The sequence below is a fragment of the Pituophis catenifer genome, unplaced genomic scaffold (assembly GCF_029215685.1).
Source record: "Pituophis catenifer annectens isolate HBS135680 unplaced genomic scaffold, rPitCat1.0.hap2 SCAF_2, whole genome shotgun sequence".
In the NCBI taxonomy this organism is placed as follows: Eukaryota; Metazoa; Chordata; class Lepidosauria; order Squamata; family Colubridae; genus Pituophis; species Pituophis catenifer.
In genome coordinates, this window is record NW_027256882.1 from 98,765,256 (window position 1) to 98,790,104 (window position 24,849).

The 24,849-nt window shown below is 37.0% G+C and overlaps 1 protein-coding gene across 1 annotated transcript in view; it reads left to right on the forward strand.

Moving 5' to 3' along the window:
- The window catches only part of ADAMTS2 (ADAM metallopeptidase with thrombospondin type 1 motif 2), a 282,339-nt gene that overhangs the window by 202,947 nt on the left and 54,543 nt on the right, over positions 1–24,849 (forward strand). Inside the window, exons 5-7 of the mRNA XM_070933879.1 lie at positions 2,912–2,995; positions 16,520–16,676; positions 21,656–21,761. Coding sequence (XP_070789980.1) covers positions 2,912–2,995; positions 16,520–16,676; positions 21,656–21,761 — 347 coding nt within the window. The remainder of the gene's footprint in view (positions 1–2,911; positions 2,996–16,519; positions 16,677–21,655; positions 21,762–24,849) is intronic.

Here is a 24,849-nt window from a genome sequence, read left to right on the forward strand (position 1 = left end):
TTAGCTATGTTATTCTCTCAATGCCATAACAATGCTTTTCTGTCCAGTATAAATAATGATTGGCAGAATATCTAATTTTCTAAAACAGCTACGTGTCTATTATCCCGACTGCCGGCATAGTATCTAAAGTGACTATTAAATATAGTATTTTTTTTTAACTGAGCCCTGCTAAACTGCTGTCCTCAGTACTGCTGTTGTGAAAAGTTCATGCTTTCATTTCATTGTCTCAATGTTTTTGGTGGGGTTGAATTTCATTTCCCTCTGACCTGCTGTTTATAGTTTCTTTCTCTCTCCACTCTGTGTTTGTTCATAGGAATGGGCATGTGCAATTGTGTGAGGATAATTCTTTCCAAATCTGATGTAGAAAATTCTAGTTCATGGGTATTTGTCCCAGCCTCTCGCAGCCTGATCCCCTTTTGACTCAGGAACTGTATAACTTCTGAACCAAAGATGCTTTTTCAAGAGGCAACTGGGCTTTCTGGTTTTTCTTTGAAGACATTTTGCTTCTCATCATCTATCTCCAATCTACAACACAGCCCCTTCAACAGTTCCAAGAAGGCGCCACACCAATTTGCACCACTCAGGTTTCCCTGATGACATAGATAAACCTCCAGGTGACTTTAATGACCCGCTAAAAGAATGCAAATGACCAGCTGTCTGCAAGGAATATAAATCCTTCCATTCCCCACCATCCAGTCAGAGCTGAAGGAGTTTCTTGGATGAAAAGCGAAACATCTTCAAAGAAAAACCAGAAAGTCCAGTTGCCTCTTAAAAAGCACCTTTGGGACGACCGTGACCTGGATGACTGAGAATTTCCATAGACACATAACTTCTGAAATGAAGCAAGCTATGTGAAACCAGGTTTATAATTTTATGAGCCTTGAACATGCCAGAAGACTGTTGTCTTTGTTACAATCCACTCTAATCCTTCTGGAAACTATTGGGAAATATTTTAATTGTGTAAGTTACCCTATCAAGCTTCGTTTTTGTAAGTTGCCTGTAAGGTTTCTAATGGGTGAATAAAACTAATAATTACTTGAAATAAAATTAAACTTAAAATCTTGCCATTCATTTCTTCATTTTCATGCATTTAGCTATGCATGGCTCCAAATATTATGATCAGTTTAATAGTTATTATTGTTATTATTGAATAAACCACAATTTTATTCACCGGTTCTAAAGCCATAAAGCACTCTAAGCTATAAGGTGTGATTTACAAACCATGGTTTGGTTTGCATCACACTCAGCCAGAGTTATTATCATTAAGATCAACTGCATGAACTCAAGTTTATTTGTATATATTTAGAACTGATAATCAAATAGGTAGATAACTTCTGCCTTTTTAGGATCAACCATCAACAATTAAGGAAGCAAGCAGTCAAAAAATATGCCACAGGTCATAGCTATCGCTTGGTTGGGCAATCATGAAGTCCTTGGAAAATATATTCAGATGTCATCATGTGTCTGTACCTACAAAGATCAGAATAGTGCAAGCTATGGTATTCCCTGTGACAATCTATGGAAGTGAAAGTTAGACTTTGAAGAATCTGGATAGGAAGAGTATTTATGCTTTTGAACTTTGATGTTAGAGAAGACTTCTGATAATACTTTATATAGTCAAAAAAACAAACCAATGGATTGTCAAACAAATCAACCCAGAGTTCTCATTTGAGGTACAAATGAGAATTTTTTCTACTTGGATGCATTTTGCAAAGACCTAGCTCTCTAGAGAAGGCTGTAATAGTGAGAAAGGAGGAAAGGAGGAGAAGAAAATGATCAGCACAAATTGGTTGGATCCCAGTTTACAGTATTGATTAGTGTACCGTTGGAAGACCTAAAAGACATGTTAGGGATAGGCTGTCTTAGAGACAATCTATCTATGTGGTCAATAAGAGCCAACACTGATCTGATGGCACATAATCAATCAATGTATACATCATTTTCCACTGTAATATGGAGCCTTGTTTGTGAGGATTTGTGAAGACTTGGCAACTCTCAGAGATATTTTCATCTTAAAAAGTAATAAACAAACAAACACATCCCACAGCTATGTTAACAAAAGCATGAGAGAGTCACAGAATGGTTTATCTCTTTGTTCACTAAGATAAAGCATACTTCTAGGTTTATTCAAACATTTCATAGTATGCACGTGATGCTAAAAACTGTAGGATGAGAGGCAAAGGCAGTCAAAGGCAAGGCACCCATTCAGTCTGAGTCTTCTAAGAAAGCTGGTGCTAAGCAAGAATGGTTGTATCCCTGCTCTTATACCATTGATGACACAGTCGTGGTGGCTCAGTGGTTAGAATGCAAGCTATTTCACTGCTCACTCCAGGAGTTCGATTCTGAGCTGCTCAAGATTGACTCAGCCTTCCATCCTTCTGAGGTCAATAAAAAGAGGACCCAGATTGTTGTGGGCAATAGGCTATCTCTGTAAACTGCCTAGAAAGGGCTGTAAAGCACTATGTAGCAGTATATAAGTCCAAGTGCTATTGCTATTCAGAAACTTGACAAGGTACAATGTCTTTACAATCCATACACTTATGAGGCAGATAAGTCTTACGCATCATTATCACCTTTTTTATAGTTTTATAACTTCAACTCTAATTGACTAGGAAAGTTTTCTTAACTAATAAGTAAATACAAATTATAATTTAAGCATAACAAATGTTCTTTTTTCTTTTCTGCCTTAGCAATAATCCTTCATGTTCTTTTCTGGTGTTGGGGAAATAAAACAATATTTCAAAATGTCACAGCTAGCATTTTATTTCCAGTTTTAATTTAATACAGTGTTGCAGTTTGATTGTTAGGTAAATATGTTATTATTAAGTAGATTTTGAATTAAAAGATTGTAACAAATGGCTTCATCCAAACTATTGTCATGTTACATGAATATTTTCATGTTCTGTTGTAGGTTAATGAAATCTATCACGATGAGTCTTTAGGTGCCCATATTAACGTTGTCCTGGTAAGAATCATCTTGCTGAGCTATGGAAAAGTAAGTATAATTTTAGTACCAATTTTAAACAGTGAATGATTTTCATCATTTGCATTGTTTTCTTTGTAAGACTATGTCTGATAGTGTGATAAAACAATCTGCGAGTAGACAGTAGTTTGGAAAATGATGCTTTCATGGGCTTCCCAATCCAGAAGGCCAGAGAAGATCTCCCAAAAACTTTCTGGAGTGTATTTCAGGTTTCCAAAGACTTCTGGCCACAGTTTGCTTTTTTACTTTTCTTCAGCCTCAGGTGACCAAAAGCACCATTGCCAATAGCATCACTTTTCAGGGTGATGATGGCAGTGATGCTCATTATTACTGTAAGAATATATCACATATATTGTTCAACATAATCCGGACATTCCATAGTTGCATAGCAACTAGTTTCTCTATGTTTAGGGAATTTGTTAATGCAGTGAATTAGCTTTCAACAGAGTAAATAATTGTCAGTTAATTCAAGCTAGGAATTTTAACCAATGTCATTCATTGAAATTTTTTATGACATATTTTTATGACAAAGAAAATGGACAAAGTGCATGTTAATTAGGCCTGACTTCCAGCATTATTAATAGTGGCTTTTTGAAATATTCAGTGACTTGAAAATAAACCAAAAGTGCTTGTCTTAATGCTTCTAAAAATCAGTTGCATTCATCCACTGTATACTTAATAATGGTAAGAGGTGAAGCTGACAAGGTGGGAACTCGTGTTATGTAGACCAGAAATTCATTATGTAAATATTAAGCAGATGTATTCTATTCTCAAGGCTTGATGGTTATTTGTACTATTGCTGCAAGATGATGCAAAATTTGTTTAAGTTTCCTTGACTAAGGAATACTTTGAATTATGCAGCAAATTAAAATTTAAGACCCTGAAAAATCAAAATAACTGTCTTGGTTTGCAATGGTTCACCAACTTTCTCTCTCCATTAATTTCTAGAATAGTTTGATCAGATTTAGTCTTAAGTGGTAGCTTCAGTTCACAAAGAACATGGAAAGAGTTGGTTTCAATTTCTTAAATCCCTCACAAAATTTTACACGTAGTCTCGGTGAACCTTATTTCATAATTCACATTGTATAATCTTGGGATATTTTGCCAAAACAGACAAATCAAATTTTGAGATTTCTACAGAGTTCCAAATAAGGCAGGTGTACATTTTCTAAAGTTATTTTTAATGTACTTTTGAATAGTTTCCAAAACTTTTCCCATCCTTTAACCACATTGTTTCAAAACATATATAATATATAATATGCTGTTCTCTTTTGGAGTAAATGTTTACAGAACACAGAAACAGAGTAAGACAATGGAAAGGATGACATTAGGGGGAAAAAAGGAAATATAACTAAAACTATATTGTACACATTCCATTTGCTGTAACTCCCCATAACATTCTATTTTTCTAAGCAAAGCTTATTTACACTACACCCATATGTAAATTCATACTGTATGGTGAGGTTTTTACTTTAATTTTTTTTGTCCTTTATTTCTCCCTCTGAAGATCTCATCAATTCCAGAATAATAGAGTAACAGAGTTGGAAGGCACATTGAAGGTCTTCTACTCCAACCCCCTGCTTAAGCAGGAAAGCCTATAACATTTTAGACAAATTGTTGTCCAATCTCTTCTTTAAAAACTCCAGTGAATAAGTAATGTCATCCTCAGGACTGAAGACAGGTTTTTTTTTTCTAGTTGCCCCTTTTTCTATGCAATAGCATTCCCCAGGAGTTTGGGATGGCCACTAATCTGGGTTTTAAAAAGTCATTGAAAACTGGCTTTTTCACTAGGCCTTAGAGATGGGAATGTTGTGAGTAGCTGTGAACTCTTAGATCAATCATGCTTTTATGCTTATTACTTTGTATGTACACATTTGAGTAGACATATGTTTAAACCATATATTTAAAGAGAAATTCATAGAACAGTTATTCTCATACATTCATGAGTATCCATATGATTCAATCACATTTTTGGTACTATCCCATCACTCGAGGTTTTTACATAACATTTTTTATTAAGATAGAGAAGATATCAACTAGGTGACCAGTGTTAGCTATATCCATGTCATAATAATAGCATTCCTTACTGAGAATAAGACTAGAATTGGTAACTTTGGACAATTTTGATTGTCCAACTGGAGTATTTGATTTAAATACTCCAAGTGCAATTAAACCCCACTTTTATATGAAATGTGCTTATGCTATTTTATGTAGCCTATGACCTCTAATCTATAAAGGATTCTGGACATAAAGGAATAAATGACTGCATTTAATAATTGCATTTAGAATCACAAGGGTTCAGTGAATATTACTGAGAGGAAGTAAAATATTATTGTTATAAGTTTCTCTCTATCATTCCTTTTCACCTCTGTTCTATATAATTACTCAGTTTTATGAAATAGGGAAAAAGCAATTTTTTAAAAAAAACAAAATCTAAATTACACATTTCTTTTCAGATGTTCCTTTGGCTTATATTTACTCTGGATGTACTATTTCTTCTACGCATATATAATACAGTGTTATTAGAGAGAAAAATCTAATAAAATATTGCCATGAGATATTGCTCACAGTGCTTTGAAAGCAAAATGCCAATTTGCTGGTTGAGTTTATTGATGTTGGTATTGTTGATTCTGTTACCATGGTACCAATAATTGTTTTTCTTTTCTTGTTTTTCTCCCCCTAACCCCCCCCCCCGCCCCACTTTTCACAATAACTTGCCTAGCTCATATGACAGCGGGAAATAATCTAATCTAAGTAAATAGTTTGAAGGAAAATATTTTGAAATGCATTTTTGGTTGCAGTCACTTTTGACAGCAAATGAACATACAGTATTTCAGATTGCCTCATACAGGCATTACTGTTACTTTTAAATTTGTGAACTTAATAATGTCCATTTATAAATCTAACAAGATAACCATTTCATTCCCAGTAGGTATAGATGTGTAGAATTGTCAGAAGTTACAGCTGGAGCACCATCTAATGGATGTCTCTTGAAAGGTTTCTTTTTCGAGCGTATATAAAAATGTTACTTCTTGGCCTTTTGGTTAAGATCAAGTGCAGCATTCATCAGACAAAATATTTAATTTATTTTCTGACATTAACCAATACTGAATAATCTGTTAGTACTATTCTCTATCAGTAAATCCAATCTCTGGTTGTGAATCTTTATTTAGCCAAGCAGTGTCATCAATGCCCCCCATTTTGACATTCTTTCATAAGACCCTGAAGACCTGGTTTTGGGGAATCCAGAGTGGGATGGAGCCCATCAAGTGGCTTGTTTCATTGCTTGTTGTCACCAGGGATGGGGTGGGGGTTATTGTTTTTATTATTTTTATATTGGGGTTTTTAATTGAGCGGACTGTTGGTATGTAGAAAATGCAATTGGTCAAATTAATATTGAAAAAGGAAGTAATTATGGGAAGGCAGCTGCTTTTAAAGATGAAAGGAGGGGGACATTTTTGCAGGGATTGTCTTCTGAATAAAATGACTGGTTAGTCAAAATTTTGCTAGCCATAGAGTTGATTCCATATAAATCTTATAAACAAACAAGCAAGCAAGCAAGCAAACAAACAAACAAACAAATAAATAAATCCAGAAACACTATCAGTAAACTTAAGCTCAAAGGCATTTCTGCAAATATATTTAGGGAAGAAGGGAAGTAATGCAGATCAACTCATTGATGACTAGACGTACTTTGAACATGAAACATTGACTATAAAAGAGGTGAGAGAGAAAAGGTAAATGACAGAAATGGAGCCTCCTACAAAAGGGGCATGATTGCCTGGAATTATGAACAGAAACAGCAGAGTCATATTTTTTTGAAACTCTCAGCAAAGTATGAATTCTTACTTTTTAGCAATACTCCCTTAAATGGTTCATGAACAAAGTCTATAAAATGATACAATCCAACCACATTAAAAGAACAACATTAAAAGTACCATCAAGCATAATAAATAGAAGAGACACATGAAAGCAGTTTTTTTCATCAGTACAAAGATAACTGGACTCAGGAAGGAAGACGAACAGGAGAGACGATTTTTTCTAAACAATTATCCCCCCCGAAATGATAGCAGGGCATTTAACTGAAAGGGATTTCAAAATATCTTCTCTTGCTAAACTCGCACCATATTTTAGTGGTTTTTTTATGAATTTTGAAAACAGATGTTTCAAGTTAGAGATTGTAAAGATGAGATGTGCTCCTTCAGGCAACCATTTCAGAACATCCAAAATCTCCGTTATGGATCAATACACTTTCTTAAAGACTGGGGATAACGTGGCCCTTTAGTTATTTTTGTCAACTGCCTGACCACAGCAATCAAGATCTGGTGGAAGTTTTCTGCTAGATTTTAAAGGCAGGCCAACCCGAAGTACTGTAATCTAAGCTGGAGGTCACCACAGCATGTTTGGCAGGCTCTTTCTTAACTCAGATGCTGCAGCTGTTTCGCCAAGCAACTTATAAATCAAGCAACAGTGCCAAATTCATGGGCAAGTCTTCTCTTAGAAAGATATAATAGATTGGACAAATCTACTTGTGCCAAATTGATTGGTTAACCATTGCTTCTCCGAGTCTCCCCCCCTTCTTTTCCTTTTCTATTATCTCCAGGACTTATTAAGCAACAGCCAAGAATTCAATTTGAAATGTGTTTACTATAGAGGGAGATACCCATCTGCATTATGTCTGTGTCACTTTACCTGTCTTCGGTCAAAATTCCACTTTATCTACTTTTAATATTATTTTACAAACTGAGACCCTAAGAGTTGGATGCCAATCAGAACGGGTGGCACAGCCTAAATAAGCAAATAAATTTTTAAATGTATGTTGATACATGTTAAAAGCGATTAGTTTTTTCCTGAATAATATCCATGTTGTTTTGTTTCACTCCCTCGTTCCTTTCAGCCTGATCATAATGATTAGTTTCATAGCATAATAAACATTTTAAAATTAATTTTAGGAATCTCTTGGAACGCAAAGAGGGATGTGATCCTGTTAAAATGTGTGGATCTATCCAGATTTGTTTATGTTACAGTTTCTCTAGGTTAGTCACTCAGAGACATGTTTTAATTTTATCTGAAATTCTTAGTAGTAATTGGTAACAACAACATAGAGTGCTAACAATTCCATCACTAGCTATTCAGATTTGATGCACTAGAATCTAATGTCTCTTTCACTTCATATTATTTCTCAGGCATGAATTTATTATCACTTTCAAGTGGAGCTTGTCTGGCTGGGAGATCATGTAAGATGGCTATATCATTCTGTCACAGGATCCTTCCTTTACATCAAATGAGAATAAGCTGTTATCAAATTATAATTTTAGTATAAAAGGATGAAATTGTTACATGCATGACTAAAGATTTATTATTTAGTTTGAATGAACTGTAAATGTAAACTAAAACAAATTTACTTTTTATCCTACTTTCCTTCTCATTAATTCTGAGAGTGTTGCTCTTGGCAAACTACACCACTAAAAAACAACTGAAACTTTTAATTTTAGAAAAACTTCTTGAAAAAATTAGGTGCTCCAGCTTTACATTTATAACATCTGAAAGTTATTTGTTATGGAAAACATAAATATGATTCTAGACCTACCTATTTATGTTCTATTGTTACTTCATACAAAGTTATGAATCATAATTGTGTAGTTTGTGTAGTTTACTTTTTTTAAAAAAAAAAGTAAACTACACAAAGTCTGTGATATCAAAACAGATGTGATTCTCAATAAGACCATATTTTCAAATCCAAAACATCCACGACAATATGAAATTCATACTGTAAACTATAATAAAATACATTTTAAAGTATATTTTTCACTGCTAAATCCTTATATCTAAATTATAGGACTGTGTAGATCATTGAAGATGCTTCACTTCCGAACAGAATTGCTTGACCTTCTCTTCTGGTTCTGTTTGAAATTTTGATTTGAAGTGGCCATGCCACATTGATTTAGGCATTAAACGGGGATTTTCAACATGTGCCAATACCAATTTCTCCAATTTTTATTAGGCCAGGTTGGCTGATCAGATCCAGTTGACCCATTTCGATGGTTGGATCTGAAATGTTGAAGCAAATCAATGATTTTTTTTTTTTACTTGTGGCATTACTTTGAAGCAGATGCCACAAAAGGACATAAGTCATTTGTACCATAATTGTTTTGACATCTTCACCTTTTGGGTGAAATCTAGTATCTGTTCTTATCAGACATATAAATAATATTGTGATTTTTGCTATGATAACATTGTTGTTCTATTAATATGGTTTTCATAGGTAGAAGATTAGAGTTCACATTTTTTTAAAAAAAGCTGGAAGGTGTTTTTATGCTGCTATTAGGCATTCAGTTATAACATTTCATGTGTAGTAAGGCTTGAAGTAATAAATATTTGTTTTTTTTTGGGGGGGAATATGACATGTTTGAAGAAGCAGGAGTGAAGGTTAGAATCCTTTCATTTGCCTGATTTTCTTTGACTGTAGATTTTATTTTCATTTTTTTCAGCACGTAACCCTGAAATGTACAGTTTTGCAGGCATCCCCGTAAGGAGTCTGCTTTCTGCATTCTTTTACTAAGTTTAGAGGGAGGGAGAAATATTATATAGATATATGTGTTTTAGTGTGGGTGGGTGTATATGCATGCACAGAGACTGTGAGTGTCAAAGATACAGCCATTTAAATCAATGAGACAAATTATATCTTGACAAGTTCCACTAGTTGGGCCTACTACAAACAGTGATTAAGTGTGCTGGCTAATTCTTGGACTGAGTATATTTGGTTATTTTATTTTCTGAAGATTATTCCAAAATCTTAAAAATCTACTTGAAAATGTATACCTTTATCCCTACATCCTTTGTTTTTTGGGCGGAGGAAGCAGGGTGTCAGTAGTTATTGCACTGCATGTATTCCAAAAATTTTTTTGCTTTCCTTCTGTACAATCATGTCTGATTCTTTCGGACAGTTTCTTAGTTTCTAGCCAAATGCCTCAAACACTGCACTAAACTGGATCTCAATGTCACAAAGTAAAACAGGTATATTCCATAGGTTTATATACAGGGGTGCAATTTAAAAATTTCAACAACAGGTTTGCTGCCCAGTTGCTGGGTGGGCGTGGCCTACTCAGCCGCCAGCAATACGGTAGGGGGATTTTTTCAAGCCTCCAGGAGGGCAAAAATGGCCTCCCCAGGGCAGTGGTGGGATTCAGCCAGTTCGCACCACTTCGGGAGAACCGGTTGTTAACTTTCTGAGCAGTTTGGTGAACTGGTTGTTGGAAGAAATCATTAGTGCAGAGAACCGGTTGTTAAATTATTTGAATCCCACCACTGCCCCAGGGCACTGGAGTCCAGAAATGGGCCCATTTCTGGACTTCCGGTACTTCTGGTAGGCCCATTTTTCACCCTTCCCAGCAGCGGTGGGTTCTACTTACCTTTACTATCATTGCTTGCACGCACGCCTGCTCTTCTGAACATGCGCAGAAGCATTTTGATGACATCAGAGTCAGTGTGCGGAGCCTCCCACCAATTTTACTACTGGTTCTATAGAACCGGTGTGAACTGGAGGCAACCCACCACTGCTTCCCAGGCTACAGAGCCTTTCCTGGAGCTTCCAGGAGGGTGAAAACTGCGTCCCCCGGGCACCGGAGGCCCTCTGGAGGCTGGAAACAGGCCCATTTCTGGATTTCCAGTAGGCCCGTTTTTTCCCCTCCTGGAGCCTCTGCATGTGCCCTGTACTTACCTGGCATCCAAAACGGGCTGCGTGGAGACTCCTGGGAGGGGCGGGGTGGGATGGGAAGGGTCAGTAAGTCCTTGGAACAACTGGTTCAGTGAACCAGAGTAAAATTAACATTCGGTTAGCCCAAACCGATCCGAACTGGTTGAATCCCACTCCTGTTTACATATTACACTCTAGTGAATGGTGATAATGGAATCACAGATGAGTTTGGGGAAAATTGTGCAACACTCTAAACGAATGCAGTCAGGGAGGGCGACTCTGTTAGATGGAATGGATGGATGGGAAGGAGATGAATCAGTAGAGAGAAGGTGACTGGCACATTCAAAATCCAAAAGTGAAGGAAAGTGGGAACTGGTGAATTGAATATGTGGCTCAAGCATCTCTTTTCATATGTGCTTCTGGCAAAGAAATATAAATGATTGAAACATGAATGATGTGGTATCAATGATGCACAAATCCAATTGTATACAAGGGAAACAAGACATCCAGAATGTAAAGATCAGCATTTTGATAAAGATAAAAGTGGCCCTTGAAACAAATGGATATGAGGGGGGGAATGATTGCAGAAAAAAAGTTTTGTATAAATAAGTATTAGAATAATTTTACATAGGAAAAGAGAATAGCAATAGCACTTAGATTTATATACCACTTCATAGTGCTTTCCAGCCCTCTCTAAGTGGTTTACAAAGTCAGCATATTGCCCCCAACAATCTGGGTCCTCATTTTACCAACCTCGGAAGGATGGAAGGCTGAATCAACCTTGAACCTGGTGAGATTTGATCTGCCAAACTGTTGGCAGCAGGTGATTAGCAGAAGTAGCCTGCAGTACTGCACTCTAACCACTGCACCTCTGCAGCTCTTATATAGAAGTTGTATAGTTATATAGAAGTTATATAGAAGTTGCTTTAAATAGAGTGAAGAATAATAGTTTACAGAGTACCACAGAAATGTGTGGAATTACACTAGTTGAAGCATGAAAAAGGATGCCATGTGGAATGATAAAGCTTCCAAAATGTGAATGGAAATTAAAACAAAAGTTATGAAATTATTTGAAATTAAATTATAGAGAAGAAATGCTAGAGCAAGTATTTTGGAGTTTGATATGGCAATGAAATGACATGTCAAAGGCAAAATTGAAACATATGCTACAAATGTTAAATAGCCAAGAAAAAATTATGAAAAGGAAGTCATAAATTATTTTCTAAAATTGGAAAACAGTAATGTGAAAAAAAATTGTTACATATGAAGAAGAAAAGAAGAAATCCAATGATATGTCAGAAAAAATAATGGAAATTGTCAAGAAGAATAATGAAGACAAAGCCAAGAAAGATGAAAGAAGTCGGGAAAGATTTTAATAAAGAATTAACAAACAGTTGCTAGAAAAGACAAAACACAGTATTATAACATTTGTAGACACAAAAGATGAAACAAATATGGAAAAACAACAGAAGTCTTCCAAACAATCTCCAGTTTGGAAGGTCTCCAACTCAGAAGGGGATTTCAAACTTTCGGTATGCTAAAGGACACCAGTGGATTGATGGTAACTGATGCAAAGGAGATCAAACAAAGATGAAAAGGATATTCTGGAATTCCAAGAAATAGACCTTCTTAGAAGATATTCCCCACCTACAATAACCTCTAGTACTGAAAATAGATCAGCACTATGATAATTATCAAATGAGAAGGCTACAGGAATTAATGGAATACTGTATCTACAGAAATATAGCAAGTAACAGAAATGTCTGTAAATGTTTTCATCTATTTATGCCATCAAATTTGAAGGACAATGCAGTGCCCAATATATTGGAGTGGATAAACAACTGTACAGTATCTTTAACTTCATGTGCTAGCAAAATAATACTTAGGATCATCCAATGCAGATTAGAGCTGTACAAAGGTTATTTAAGGAGACGGCAAAAGTTCAATCTGGCTTTAGAAAAAGCTAAGAAACATCGGAATTATTGTTATGGCACTAATAGTAATTAACAGTAATTTAATAAACAGTAATTTTAAAACAGTAAATTTTAAAAAACAAGAATAAAAGAAATTAAGTGTTGATTAAAGAAAGACTTCAGCTTGTAGCGATCCTGTCAAACTGATGAATGTGCTTAGTAAAACAGGAATTCCCAAAACATGTCATTGTCCTCAGGTAAAGTGTATACACGTGGGAAGCCAGACAGAACTCTGCTCCAATGCAGAGGTTGATTGTTTAATGCCATGTTAATTCCATAACATGGAAGTAAAGCATATGTGAGAATACATGGACAAATGACTAAACAAATCAGTACTAAGCAGGAAGCAAGATAACAACAGTACATGATGTCTCCTTAGGTGTTGTGCAATGCTTATATGGGTACATACAAGGAATGCTTTTGATGAATTTAAGAATTTGGATGATGCGGCTAATGGGTATATGTACACTTTTGTAAACAGATAGTACCTTTTTGTTAGCTGAGAACTTAAATGATTTGCAGCAAACGCTAGATAGATTGCATGATGCCATGAGGAGTATGTACCTGAAAAATTAATCAAAGATTGTTGTTCATGCTTATTTCTGGAATATATCTCAAACTATAGACCTAGTACATGAGCGTAACTTCCCAGCCTTCCACCCTCAAACCTTTGTCTCTAAACTACAGACATTAGCATTATTGTGTCCATTACAGTGAGGGAATGAATGAGATATACATACCAGTTAGGATGTCTACTATGGATTATTTAATTGATTACCTTCTTTCAGGAGTGGGTTTTACTTAACTTTTCTACCGGTTCGCAATGGGACCATGCGTGCGCGTGCACACTTCTGCACATGCGCAGAAGCTTCTGCACATGCGCAGATCACCCATGATGATGTTGTGGCGGGTGGGCAGAGCCTCCCACCAGTTTTACTACCGATTCTATAGAACCGGACCGAACCGGGAGCAACCCACCACTGCCTTCTTTTCTATCAAGTTTCCCTACCCAACTCTGCACCTCTGTGCAACAGTATAATTTTTGCTAGATATTTCACACAATGTCAAAAGGCTGTGAGTCCAAGTGAGGGGGGGGAGGTTAATGAGAGAGAAACTGGACGTGCAGCCAGCTGATAGTGATTTGGCTGGAGTGCAGCTGCAGCAGGACAGCCCTGAGGCTTCAGGTGGGGAAAGCACGCAGCTGCAGCCAGTCAGTTATGAAGAGGAGGAACTGCCTTCTGCACCTGATCCGAGACCATGAAGGGAAGTTTTTCTTCCACATTCAGACAACTTGGAAATGGAATTGCTTATGTTGTGTAACAGTAGAAAACAGCACTTAGCTTTATTGTGTAAGGGTGTTTGTAATCAATTACATAATGTGATATGTTTCCAGGGCATGTGATATAGCTTTCGGTATCACAAGAATTCGCAAGTATTAAATTATTACTGTCTACCAACTTTAGATCAGTTCTCAATTTTTTTTCCTCTTCTCTACAGTTACCTACAAAAGTGAAATGTATCGCTTTACTTTAAATAAGTAGATATACAATTGAAAGTGAATAGGTCAGCATGTAACTTATAAAGCCATTTTAAAATATATCATAAAAGTCCAAAATGCAATAACAAGATACATTGCTACAGGAAACAAAAATAGCTGAAAATAATCAGAGTCAGTCCACATTAAAAAAACAACAACCCAAAACATCCATTTGACAATAAAATTACTTTAATAAGCAATAAAAAGAGGATTTGCTTAGTTATTGTTTATTTGGCTTTGTTTCTTTTTTATTTGTTCATTTTAATTTCTTCCAAGCTAATATGGAATATCATAAATGTGACATTTTTAGAATGTCATAAATAAATCTTTCTTGACAGAGAATTCCATTCTCACACTGCAGAGAAGGCTTTCTATTGCATTTGGGTCAGTTTTGTGTCTGTCACTTCTGAGTCACAGAAAAATTTCTGGAGCTTGAACAACAAAAAAAGGAAGCTGAGCTTGATTACATCAACTAAGCAGTGCATTTGGAGAATTAAAATAGATTGAATGTCACAATTAGCACCTTTAATGGCAAAAGGAAGCGAAAGCCTATTTTTCTTTTAAACTTGTAAACATGACATGACCAAGCCTGGTTCCCCACATTATCTTGTTAGGAACTATATTCCTGCCTATAACAAAGTTCCTTTCAGCCTTTTGTGACAAATAGAAAGAAATATTACTTATCTCAATACAAATGGGATGAAATTGACAAAAGGAAATGGAGATTGAGCCCATGAAATTGGTGGAGGCAGACCTGAAAAGCAACAGTCACTCAGGAAAACTGCAGAGGCTCCAGTCCATAGCCTAATCTCATCAAAGTTCCACCCTTTGGTCTGAAGAACCATACCAAGTGCTATTTCCTGTGCTGCTGCTGCTTCAAAAAAAAAAAATGGCTTCTCTTACATAGACAAAGAATAACCTGGTTCCCTTCCTATGGTTTCAACATCCTAACAGAAAGTTAGAATCCTAGAATTTCCAGCTCCACAATTCAAAATTCCTAGGAAGAACTTACATTTTTATTGTATTCTGTCCCTCTTTTCTGTAAAATGGAACCCAACAATTTTTATTTCAAAAAAATGTATGCTCTTTCCTTAGATCAGCGGTGTCAAACTCGTGACGACATGTCATCACGTGATGTATCGCACCTTTTCCCCCCTTCGCTAAAATGGGGGTGGGGGTGGCCAGCACATGATGCATTTGGCCCATGGGCCACGAGTTTGACAACACTGCCTTAGATCCTTAGAATTATGATCCTTAAAATTATGCTCCAATTTCCACAATACCTCTTCCACAAATCACGGTAGTATTTTAGCAACATTTGATCATATAACTTATTTTTAATCATAGACTGCAGAAGAATATAGAGCTATTTCAACTAATCACAAGAGTGTTTGATCAGTTTGGCTTTCAGATTAATAATCTATCCATGCAAATGTCATCTTTCAAACAGGAAACACTGCTCCTTTTGTGAAACTGCCATTACTCCTAGTACTATAGTCCTTGTATCAGTTTTCTTGACTACTAATATATTAAGGCAAATTTATATAATTTTATAGTGTTTATTTCCATATGACTACATAAATTAGGGTGGATACTTCTATGGATAAGAAGGGAGGAAAATATTGTAGCGTAATTATTCTTCCACTTTGATATGTGAGCTAGAAAACACAGATGATATTCTTTTACCTAATTGGTTTAGAATAGCTACTCATATAGTAATAGACAATTGAGGCATGCTTGCTACATCATTTGTACAAAAGTCATAATACAAGTCTTATTTAAAACCTGTTCCTTCAAAAAAATCACCAAAATAGCAGTCCTTCCCATTCCCAATTTTTTAAAATGTAAAAAATAAAATAAACAATTGAGGTGGTATGTATGTACTATAATTGTTTACTGTGTTAGGCATGTCAGAACATAACTCTGTCTAAGAAGCTGCTCTTTGTCTCATGTCTCATTATTTTTTAAAAAGCAAAAATGCTCTCATATTTATGTTGTTTCAGAATTCACATTTTTTTAAAAAAAATGCTACTAAATGTATATATAATTCTGGTGATGCTATAGAACTGGGATTCCTATATCAATATACAACTGAGTGGAAAAATAAATTTTCTTTGGTTTAATATCATCTGTAATTCTATTTCCTGTGGAATTCCTCATTCAGAGAATAACAAATTACTTGTACCCACCAGGTATCTCAATCTGGATGCAGCATTTCCATAACAGAATAGTAACTCTATGGTGGAACAAATTTACATCTGAATCTTCTGTATATTACTGAAAAAGTTAGTTAAAATCAATCTAACTTCTTTCTTTTCTTTTCTTTCTAGTCCATGAGTTTAATTGAGATTGGCAATCCTTCTCAAAGTTTAGAGAATGTGTGTCGTTGGGCCTATCTACAACAAAAACCTGATACTGGACATGCAGAATATCACGACCATGCAATTTTTCTCACAAGGCAGGACTTTGGACCTTCTGGAATGCAAGGTGAGTAACTTTCTACCAATCACCCTATCTAACTTGTACTGTTAACCAGGCCATTCAGTGAAAAACAAATCTAAATTATTAATGCTTTGCTACTGAGCACAGATGGATAAATGACATTCTATAGATCCTATGCAGGTCTCCACTATTTTCTCACTGAGCCCCTGGATTTTCTATGCTGAACCCACTCAACCATTCAGCCAAAGAGCCATGCATTGACTCTCTGAGACATACTATGGTTTGTCCTTCTCCACACCAGCAGCTAAAACCTTTGAAGGCTAAAATACTATTGGCTGTCACCAACATAATCTGATCTTTTAAATGGCCTCTCTTTCCTAGGTCTCATGTTTAGGGAGAAAGAATAGAATAGAATAACAGAGTTTAATAGAGTTAAACAAGAACTACTTGAAGAAGACTTCCCTAATTAATATTATAAAGACTATGACATTTTAGCTTTTTCTTAATCTGTTGGTAGCAGTTGAACAGAATAGAATAACAGAGTTGGAAGGGACCTTGGAGGTCTTCTAGTCCAACCCTCTGCTTAGGCAGGAAACCCTACACCACTTCAGACAAATGGTTATCCAACATCTTCTTAAAAACTTCCAGTGTTGGGGCATTCACAACTTCTGGAGGCAAGTTGTTCCACTGATTAATTGTTCTAACTGTCAGGAAATTTCTCCTTAGTTCTAAGTTGCTTCTCTCCTTGATTAGTTTCCATCCATTGCTTCTTGTCCTACCCTCAGGTGCTTTGGAGAATAGCTTGACTCCCTCTTCTTTGTGGCAGCCCCTGAGATATTGGAACACTGCTATCATGTCTCCCCTAGTCTTTCTCTTCATTAAACTAGAGATACCCAGTTCCTACAACCGTTCTTCATATGTTTTAGCCTCCAGGCCCCTAATCATCTTTGTTGCTCTTCTCTGCACTCTTTCTAGAGTCTCCGCATCTTTTTTACATCATGGTGACCAAAACTGGATGCAGTATTCCAAGTGTGGCCTTACCAAGGCATTATAAAGTGGTATTAACCAGGGGTGAAATCCTACCGGTTCTGACTAGTTCGGCCGAACCAGTTGCGGCAGTGGCGGGTGGTTCAGAAAACTGATAGCGGCAGCAGTATGAGGCTCCGCCTACCCCACCTGGACATTGTTACTTCCTGGTTTTAACCAGGAAGTAACCTGTTTTTTACCCTCTGTGCATGTGCAGAAGGCATTGCACATGCGCAGTGGGTCCAAAATCGCATGTGAGGCACACTTCCAAATCGGTAGGGAAGGTAAATAGATTTCACCCCTGGTATTAGCACTTCACGTGATCTTGATTCTATCCCTCTGTTTATGCAGCCTAGAACTGTGTTGGCTTTTTTGGCAGCTGCTACACACTGCTGGCTCATATTTAAATGGTTGTCCACTAGGATTCCAAGATCCCTCTCACAGTTACTACTATTGAGCAAGGTACTACATATAGTGTGCCTGTGCATTTTGTTTTTCTTGCCTAAATGTAGAACCTTACTTTTTTCATCATTGAATTTCATTTTGTTAGATAGCGCCCAATGTTCAAGTCTGTCAAGATCCTTCTGTATCTTGAGCCTATCTTCTGGAGTGTTGGCTATTCCTGCCAGCTTGGTGTCATCTGCAAATTTGATGAGTTCCCCATCTATCCCCTCGTCCAAGTCATTGATGAAGATGTTGAAGAGTACTGGGCCTAAAACAGAGCCTTGGGGTACCCCACTGCATACTTCCCCCCAGTTCCATTGAGGACTACACATTGAGTGCAGTTGGTCAGCCACTTACGAATCCATCTGGTGGTGTTGCTGCCTAATAGTTTAAACAGAGATAGTTTAATAGATAGTTTAAACAGCTAAAGAATGGTTTGCCTACCTCAGCCATTTTAACATGGGCACCCTCTCAATTTTTTGCAGTGAGCATGCTGAGTGGGGAATTCTCGGAGTTGACTTCTGCATCCAAACGATGCCAAGTTGGAGGGGGGTGTCTTATGTGAATATGCTATGAAGGCCCACTAACTAATCTATCAGCTCAGACAGTACTAGAAGGCAGGATAATATGTGTTCCTCCCCACTCCTTAGAAGGAATATTCAGCCCATATCTGTTTCTCTGTAATTGGCCTGTGTCACGTTGTTTCAGATTTATTCTTCAGTGTTCAGGGATTTCTGAACATTTTTCTTCTTAACAAAGCCAAAGTAATCTTGCAAGTTAACATCCTTGCCAAATGCAGTGCAACTACTTTGGGACACAGATCTTAAATGTTTTAGTTGGAAAGCATAGTAATTTCTTAAAATGTATTTCTGAACTGAAGAACATATTTCATTTACAAGATTTTTTTTTAGCAGTGCTATGATGCCCACATATTTCACAAGGAATATAAAAACAAAAGGAAATAAAACACCATGACTGAAAACTACAATTCAATCCTTTCTTCTTCAGTTAAATTCATGGTCGGTTCAGTTGGTTAAAAGTTAGCAGGGAATTCATTCATAATTAAGTGCTGGGCAATCTGCTGTTTCAATTTCAGTTACCTTTTTTAAATACTTAATTTATATGAAAGTTTTTAAGAACAATAATAAGAACAAGAACTGCAAAAAAAAAAAAATGAACAGAAAGAGTGAAAAGGAAATAAAGAAATAATAGAAAAAACAAGATATAAAGGCATAAAGAGGCTTCTGATTCTTCACAGCAGCTATAAATATAATTAGATAATTAGATCTGGCCCACGGGCCGCCCTGGGAAAATGAAAGGACAACACGCACCCCCGCTGAACTCCATTGTTGCTGGCAGAGGGCTGCAGGAGGAAGAAGAAAAGAAAAGGAAAAGGGAAGGAAAAAGAGAAAAGGAAGGAAGGAAGGAAGGAAGGAAGGAAGGAAGGAAGGAAGGAAGGAAGGAAGGAAGGAAGGAAGGAAATTATGTTTATAATGAGAGTGAGGGAGGGTCTGAGGGAAGTCCTGCCTTAGCACTTGGCCACTACAGATGCCCCCGACATGAGTGACTTCGAACTGGCCATGCCCACCCTGGCCACACCCAGCTTGGCCCCCCGAGGTCAAGCACAACCTGGATATGGCCCTCAATGAAATTGAGTTTGACACCCCTGCTCTAAAGCTATAACTCTCTTCTTTATATAATCTATCTAATTACGAATTCATTTCTTTTCCTTTTTTTGCAAAAAAAATCTAGGGTTTTCAGTCACAAATAAATGTGGATATTGCCTTTTCTCTGTTGTTGTTTCAGTTACCTAAGTTGTGTTCAAAATTGTGTGTATTTCCCTGAATGCATATTGCACTCACCTAGTACTGTAAAGTCTACAGATTTAATTTTTGTTTTCTTGGAAGTGATTGTGTAACTTAGTTGCATAAGGATGATTAGATCACTCGATTCTCGTAAAGGTCTGCAGCATCTACAGGTTTTATTTTATTCCTGAAAATAAGGAATTCGCTTCATTCTGCTGATTTACATAAGTGGGTGGTTGCTTGAGTGATGTAAAGTTTATACTCTGGTTGCTGAACAGTGCTGGAGTTGGAAGCAAATTAACAATCATCATGATAATAGTAGTAATAGTAACTGCTGAAGAAAAGATTGGGATTATAGTAATGAGTAATTTAGTACTGATGCACATCTTTAGGTGAGGAACCGAATTATTATTATTCAATTAATAAGATTTCTTTGGAAGAATGTGGATTAGTTGGAAGGACAACAGATTAGGAAGGTTTTCTAGCTACACAGAGATCCTTCAGTCCATAGATGCTCTTCAGTATTATTCCTGTTCAGATAAGCAGGAACTAAAGAGATCATAGAACAGAATATTCCAAATTCTGTTTGGAACAGAATATTCCAAAGAAGACTTCCCTGTAGTGACTGAAATGTCAGTCATTAAATTCTGTTTTTTGTCCATGTCTTGGTCCCACCTTGGCATTTTCCATATTTTTTTTAAAATTTGATTTATATGCCGCCCTTCTCTGGAGACTCAGGGCGGTTTACAATGCGTTAAGCAATATTAGGATGGTGAAGCTTTTTAAGGTGCTTTTTATGACATTTATGTATATCACTGGTACAACTTTCTATTGTTTATTCTGAATAGGGTCCTGATACACTTCAGCAGTGAACCTCTCCAAAAAAGTTTTGATTTGGGAAAATCTGATGAACGTTCCTAATTGTTGATTAGGTGCCATTTTGTACACACTCATTTTATAGCCATTGCATCTTATTTCCTATTACATTTCAACCGTACACATTTCTTCCTAAAATATTTGTTTTGGAAGACAATTTTCTTTTTTGGAAGACAGTTTTGGAAGTTTTGGAAGACAATTTTCTTTTTTGCTTCTTAACTGCCACATATTTTAGCTGGGGAAGTTGGGAGGGGGTTGTTGTTGGAGTGGTAGAAAGTTAGTAATAACAACATTCCGTATTCAAGGACTTTTGCCTGCATCTGATGAAGACTGCCGGAAGATTGTACCCACTTGAGTGTGAAGAGTTGATTGGACAATGTGATGAACTTGTGGGTATGGGGCAGGGCTGTGAACTGTTAGCTGGGTGGAGAAAATCTGGAAGCTTTCTGATTCGGGTTTTCCCAGATGTGCCAACATGACATCTCTAATAAATTGGAACTTTGAGGAATCTCAGGCCTCAGAGCTTTATTTCGTTGGGGTTATTCCTTGGAACCCTGACATGTGGTTTTATCATGTGTGGTAAAATACTTTTATATAAACGCTCTCTAAAACATATCCTTGGTAAAGATTTTTCATAAAAAGCTCATTTTATTTACGTGTTGGTATTTTTTAAAAAAGCATAGCTTTCTACATTTTCTCTCCATTTAAGAGCACAGCACCATTCATTGTAATGAATTTCATTTTTCCTTTTGCTTTCCTTTTTATTTAGGTAAGACTTCTGTTGCAAGATCACTTGGAGACTGGTGCTCTTAAATAGTTATTTGAGCTTAATTTTCTTTTTCTTCATTACAGTCTTAATCTTCTCCTTAACAGGCTATGCTCCAGTTACTGGCATGTGTCACCCAGTCCGAAGCTGTACACTTAATCACGAAGATGGCTTTTCCTCAGCATTTGTTGTAGCCCATGAAACTGGACATGTGTAAGTAGCACTTCCATATAGTTGTCATGGTACTGCATGTTATATGTTTGGTGGGATATGATTTCAGTCATTTCAGTGGAGAGAGCTTACAAGCAAAAGGATGCAGTTGCAGATTAGTTTATTTCATTTATTCAGGGAGTCTTCTTCAGGAATAAAAAAAATGATTCACAGAATCTTAGAATATATGAATTGGAATGGAACTTAAATATTATCAAGGCCCAACCCCTGCTCAGTGCAGGAATTCACTAAATTATCTACAACAGGTGACCATCTCTCCCTTGTTTGAAAACCCCCACTATTAAAGAGTCCATAATTCCTGCCCTCACTGTGTTATAATTTAGGTATAGAATACCTAATTATAAGATAATTATAAAATGTTGTTGTTGTTAGTTGTGAAGTCATGTCCAACCCATTGTGACCCCGTGGACAATGTTCCTCTAGGCTTTCTTGTCCTCTACCATCCTCTGGAGTCAATTTAAGCTCACACCGACTGCTTCAGTGACTCCATCCAGCCACCTTGTTCTCTATCGTCCTCTTCTTCTTTTGCCCTCAATCTTTCCCAGCATTAGGCTCTTCTCCAGTGAGTCCTTCCTTCTCATTAGGTGGCCAAAGTATTTGAGTTTCATCTTCAGAATCTGGCCTTCTAAAGAGCAGTCAGGGTTGCTCTCTAGGACTGACCGGTTTGATTGCCTTGCAGTCCAAAGGATTCGCAGGAATCTTCTCCAGCACCATAGTTCAAAGGCCTCAATTTTTTGGTACTCAGCCTTTCTTATGGTGCAGCTTTCACAGCCCTACATTGCAACTGGGAACACCATGTTCTGAATTATAAATACCAAATTATAAATACCTAATTTTATAACCTGCCACTTTTCTTCATTTCTTCATTATTTATGTATTCAGTTTAATCCCATTACATTTTAGTAAATTGATTTTTAAATAGCCTCTCTAATCAGATCACGGTCATTATCCATGGCAGTACAGCTTGCGTTTGAAACAGGGCTTAGAACCCTTATTGCTCTTCTTTTTACTTCTGAGTATATCTAAGGTAGGGAGAGGCCTATACATCAGATTTGAATAGATTCTTATATAGATGCAAATTATTTCCTCTCTGAAGTTCAGTAACTTTGCCCAGCCACATGGATAAGTTGATGATAGGATTCCCTTGGGGACCCTCCTCATGTGCACTGAGGGCGAATGAAGGAACTCTTTTCCACGGTCTTATGAAATAACTGCCCAGCCTTTGCAGACTTTTTCATGTTTTGAATTCTTCTCTAGCCAACAGTAGCATCATAAAATATTTTATGTTGAGAAAGGAAGAGAGTGGAGATAAACCCTGCATTGCTGGGACAAATATGTAGAAAATAGTTGTAATTGTTTTTCTCTTTCCCAGAAAGACACAGAGTCACCAGTGCACAAGGGAAAAAGGAGGGGAATGACTCCATCTCCTCCGTCATATTCCTGATGTTTGTTTTCTGTTTGGGAAGATGAAGATTTGCAGCAGGGCATAGTCTCTCTCCCTGTGAAGGCTCCCAAGCTATTTTTTTTTATTGTTATTATTCTGGAAAAGAAGGGATCTAAATCAGTGTTTTCAAACTTGACAACTTATGATGTGTGGACTTTAATTCCCAGAGATTCCCAACTAACTTTTAAGAGCTGTCAAATTGGAAAAACATTGATCTAAATAGAGATGGAAGCCTCCACAAACTGACCCTTGCTGCAGAAATTGACTTCTGGTCGTCATTGGTTGCCATGAAAGAAAACTGGCAACTCCCAGGGGGAGGGCCTTCTCTGTGGGGGCTCCAACCCTTTGGAATGAACTGCTCCCGGAGATACGGAATATCCCTGATCTCCGTGCTTTCCGCCGTGCCCTCAAGACCCTGATGTTCCAACAGACGGGGCTAAACATACGAACATGTGAACAATTTTTTAAATGTTATCTAATTCTGGGTTTTATTTAATTGACCAAACTAAGTAATAATTTTAATTAGCAATTTTATGATGTTTGTGTGTCTATATTTTTCTTGACTGTACACCGCCTTGAGTCCTACGGGAGAAAGGCGGTATAGAAATATAATAAATAAATAAATAAATAAATAAATAAATAAATAAATAAATAAATAAATAAATGAGAGCCACTGACTCAACCTATTTTCCCTCTTGTTTAAAAATAAGGAGAGTAGACTGCCTAGTAGCAGTGGTGCTATTCAGCTAGTTCTATCCAGTTCGGGCGAATCGGTAGCAGCGGCTGTGGGTGGCTTCTCCTACCGGATGTAATCAAGTCCCATTTATCCACATTTTTGACACTCTGCGCATGCGTGGAAGGCCCTGTGCATGCATAGAGGTGGCATGTGTGAGTGAAGCAAGCGTGCACACGCTCACATTTGCGAACCAGTAGCGAAGGTAAGCGAATACCACCCCTGCCTAGTAGGATACTAGTAAAGCTGCCAAGCTTCCCTCCACACACTGATGCTGTTCTCATGTAAAGGGTAGACCGCAATGGTCAGAGAGTTGTCTTTAAAACAGGCCTGTACTTGTATGCATAAGATTAACCCCAATTTGTGGCAAAGTGGCAGGATTTTTAAAGCTTTGTAATTATTCTTTATGCAAAAAAAGGGGAAGTTTAAGCACTAAGAGGTAAGGAGTTGACTCACTCTGGTAGATCAGATGTTTTGCAAGAATTGTATACAGGTAGTCCTCGACTTACAACAGTTCATTTACTGACTATTCAAAGTTACAACAGCACTGAAAAATGTGACTTATGACTGTTTTCCATAGTTACAAACTTTGCAGCATCCCCATGATCACGTGATCAAAAATCAGGTTCATATTTATGACCTTTGCTGTGCCCCATGTCATGTGACCCCCTTTTGCGACCTTCTGACAAGCAAAGTCAATGGGGAAGCCAGATTCACTTAACAACCAGGTTACTAACTTATCAACTGCAGGGATTCACTTAACAACTGTGGCAAGGAAAATCATAAAATGGGGCAAAGCTCACTTAACAAATGTCTCACTTAACAACAACAAAATTGGGCTCAGTTGTGGTCGTAAGTCAAGGACTACCTGTATTTTGTTTGCTTGATATGGG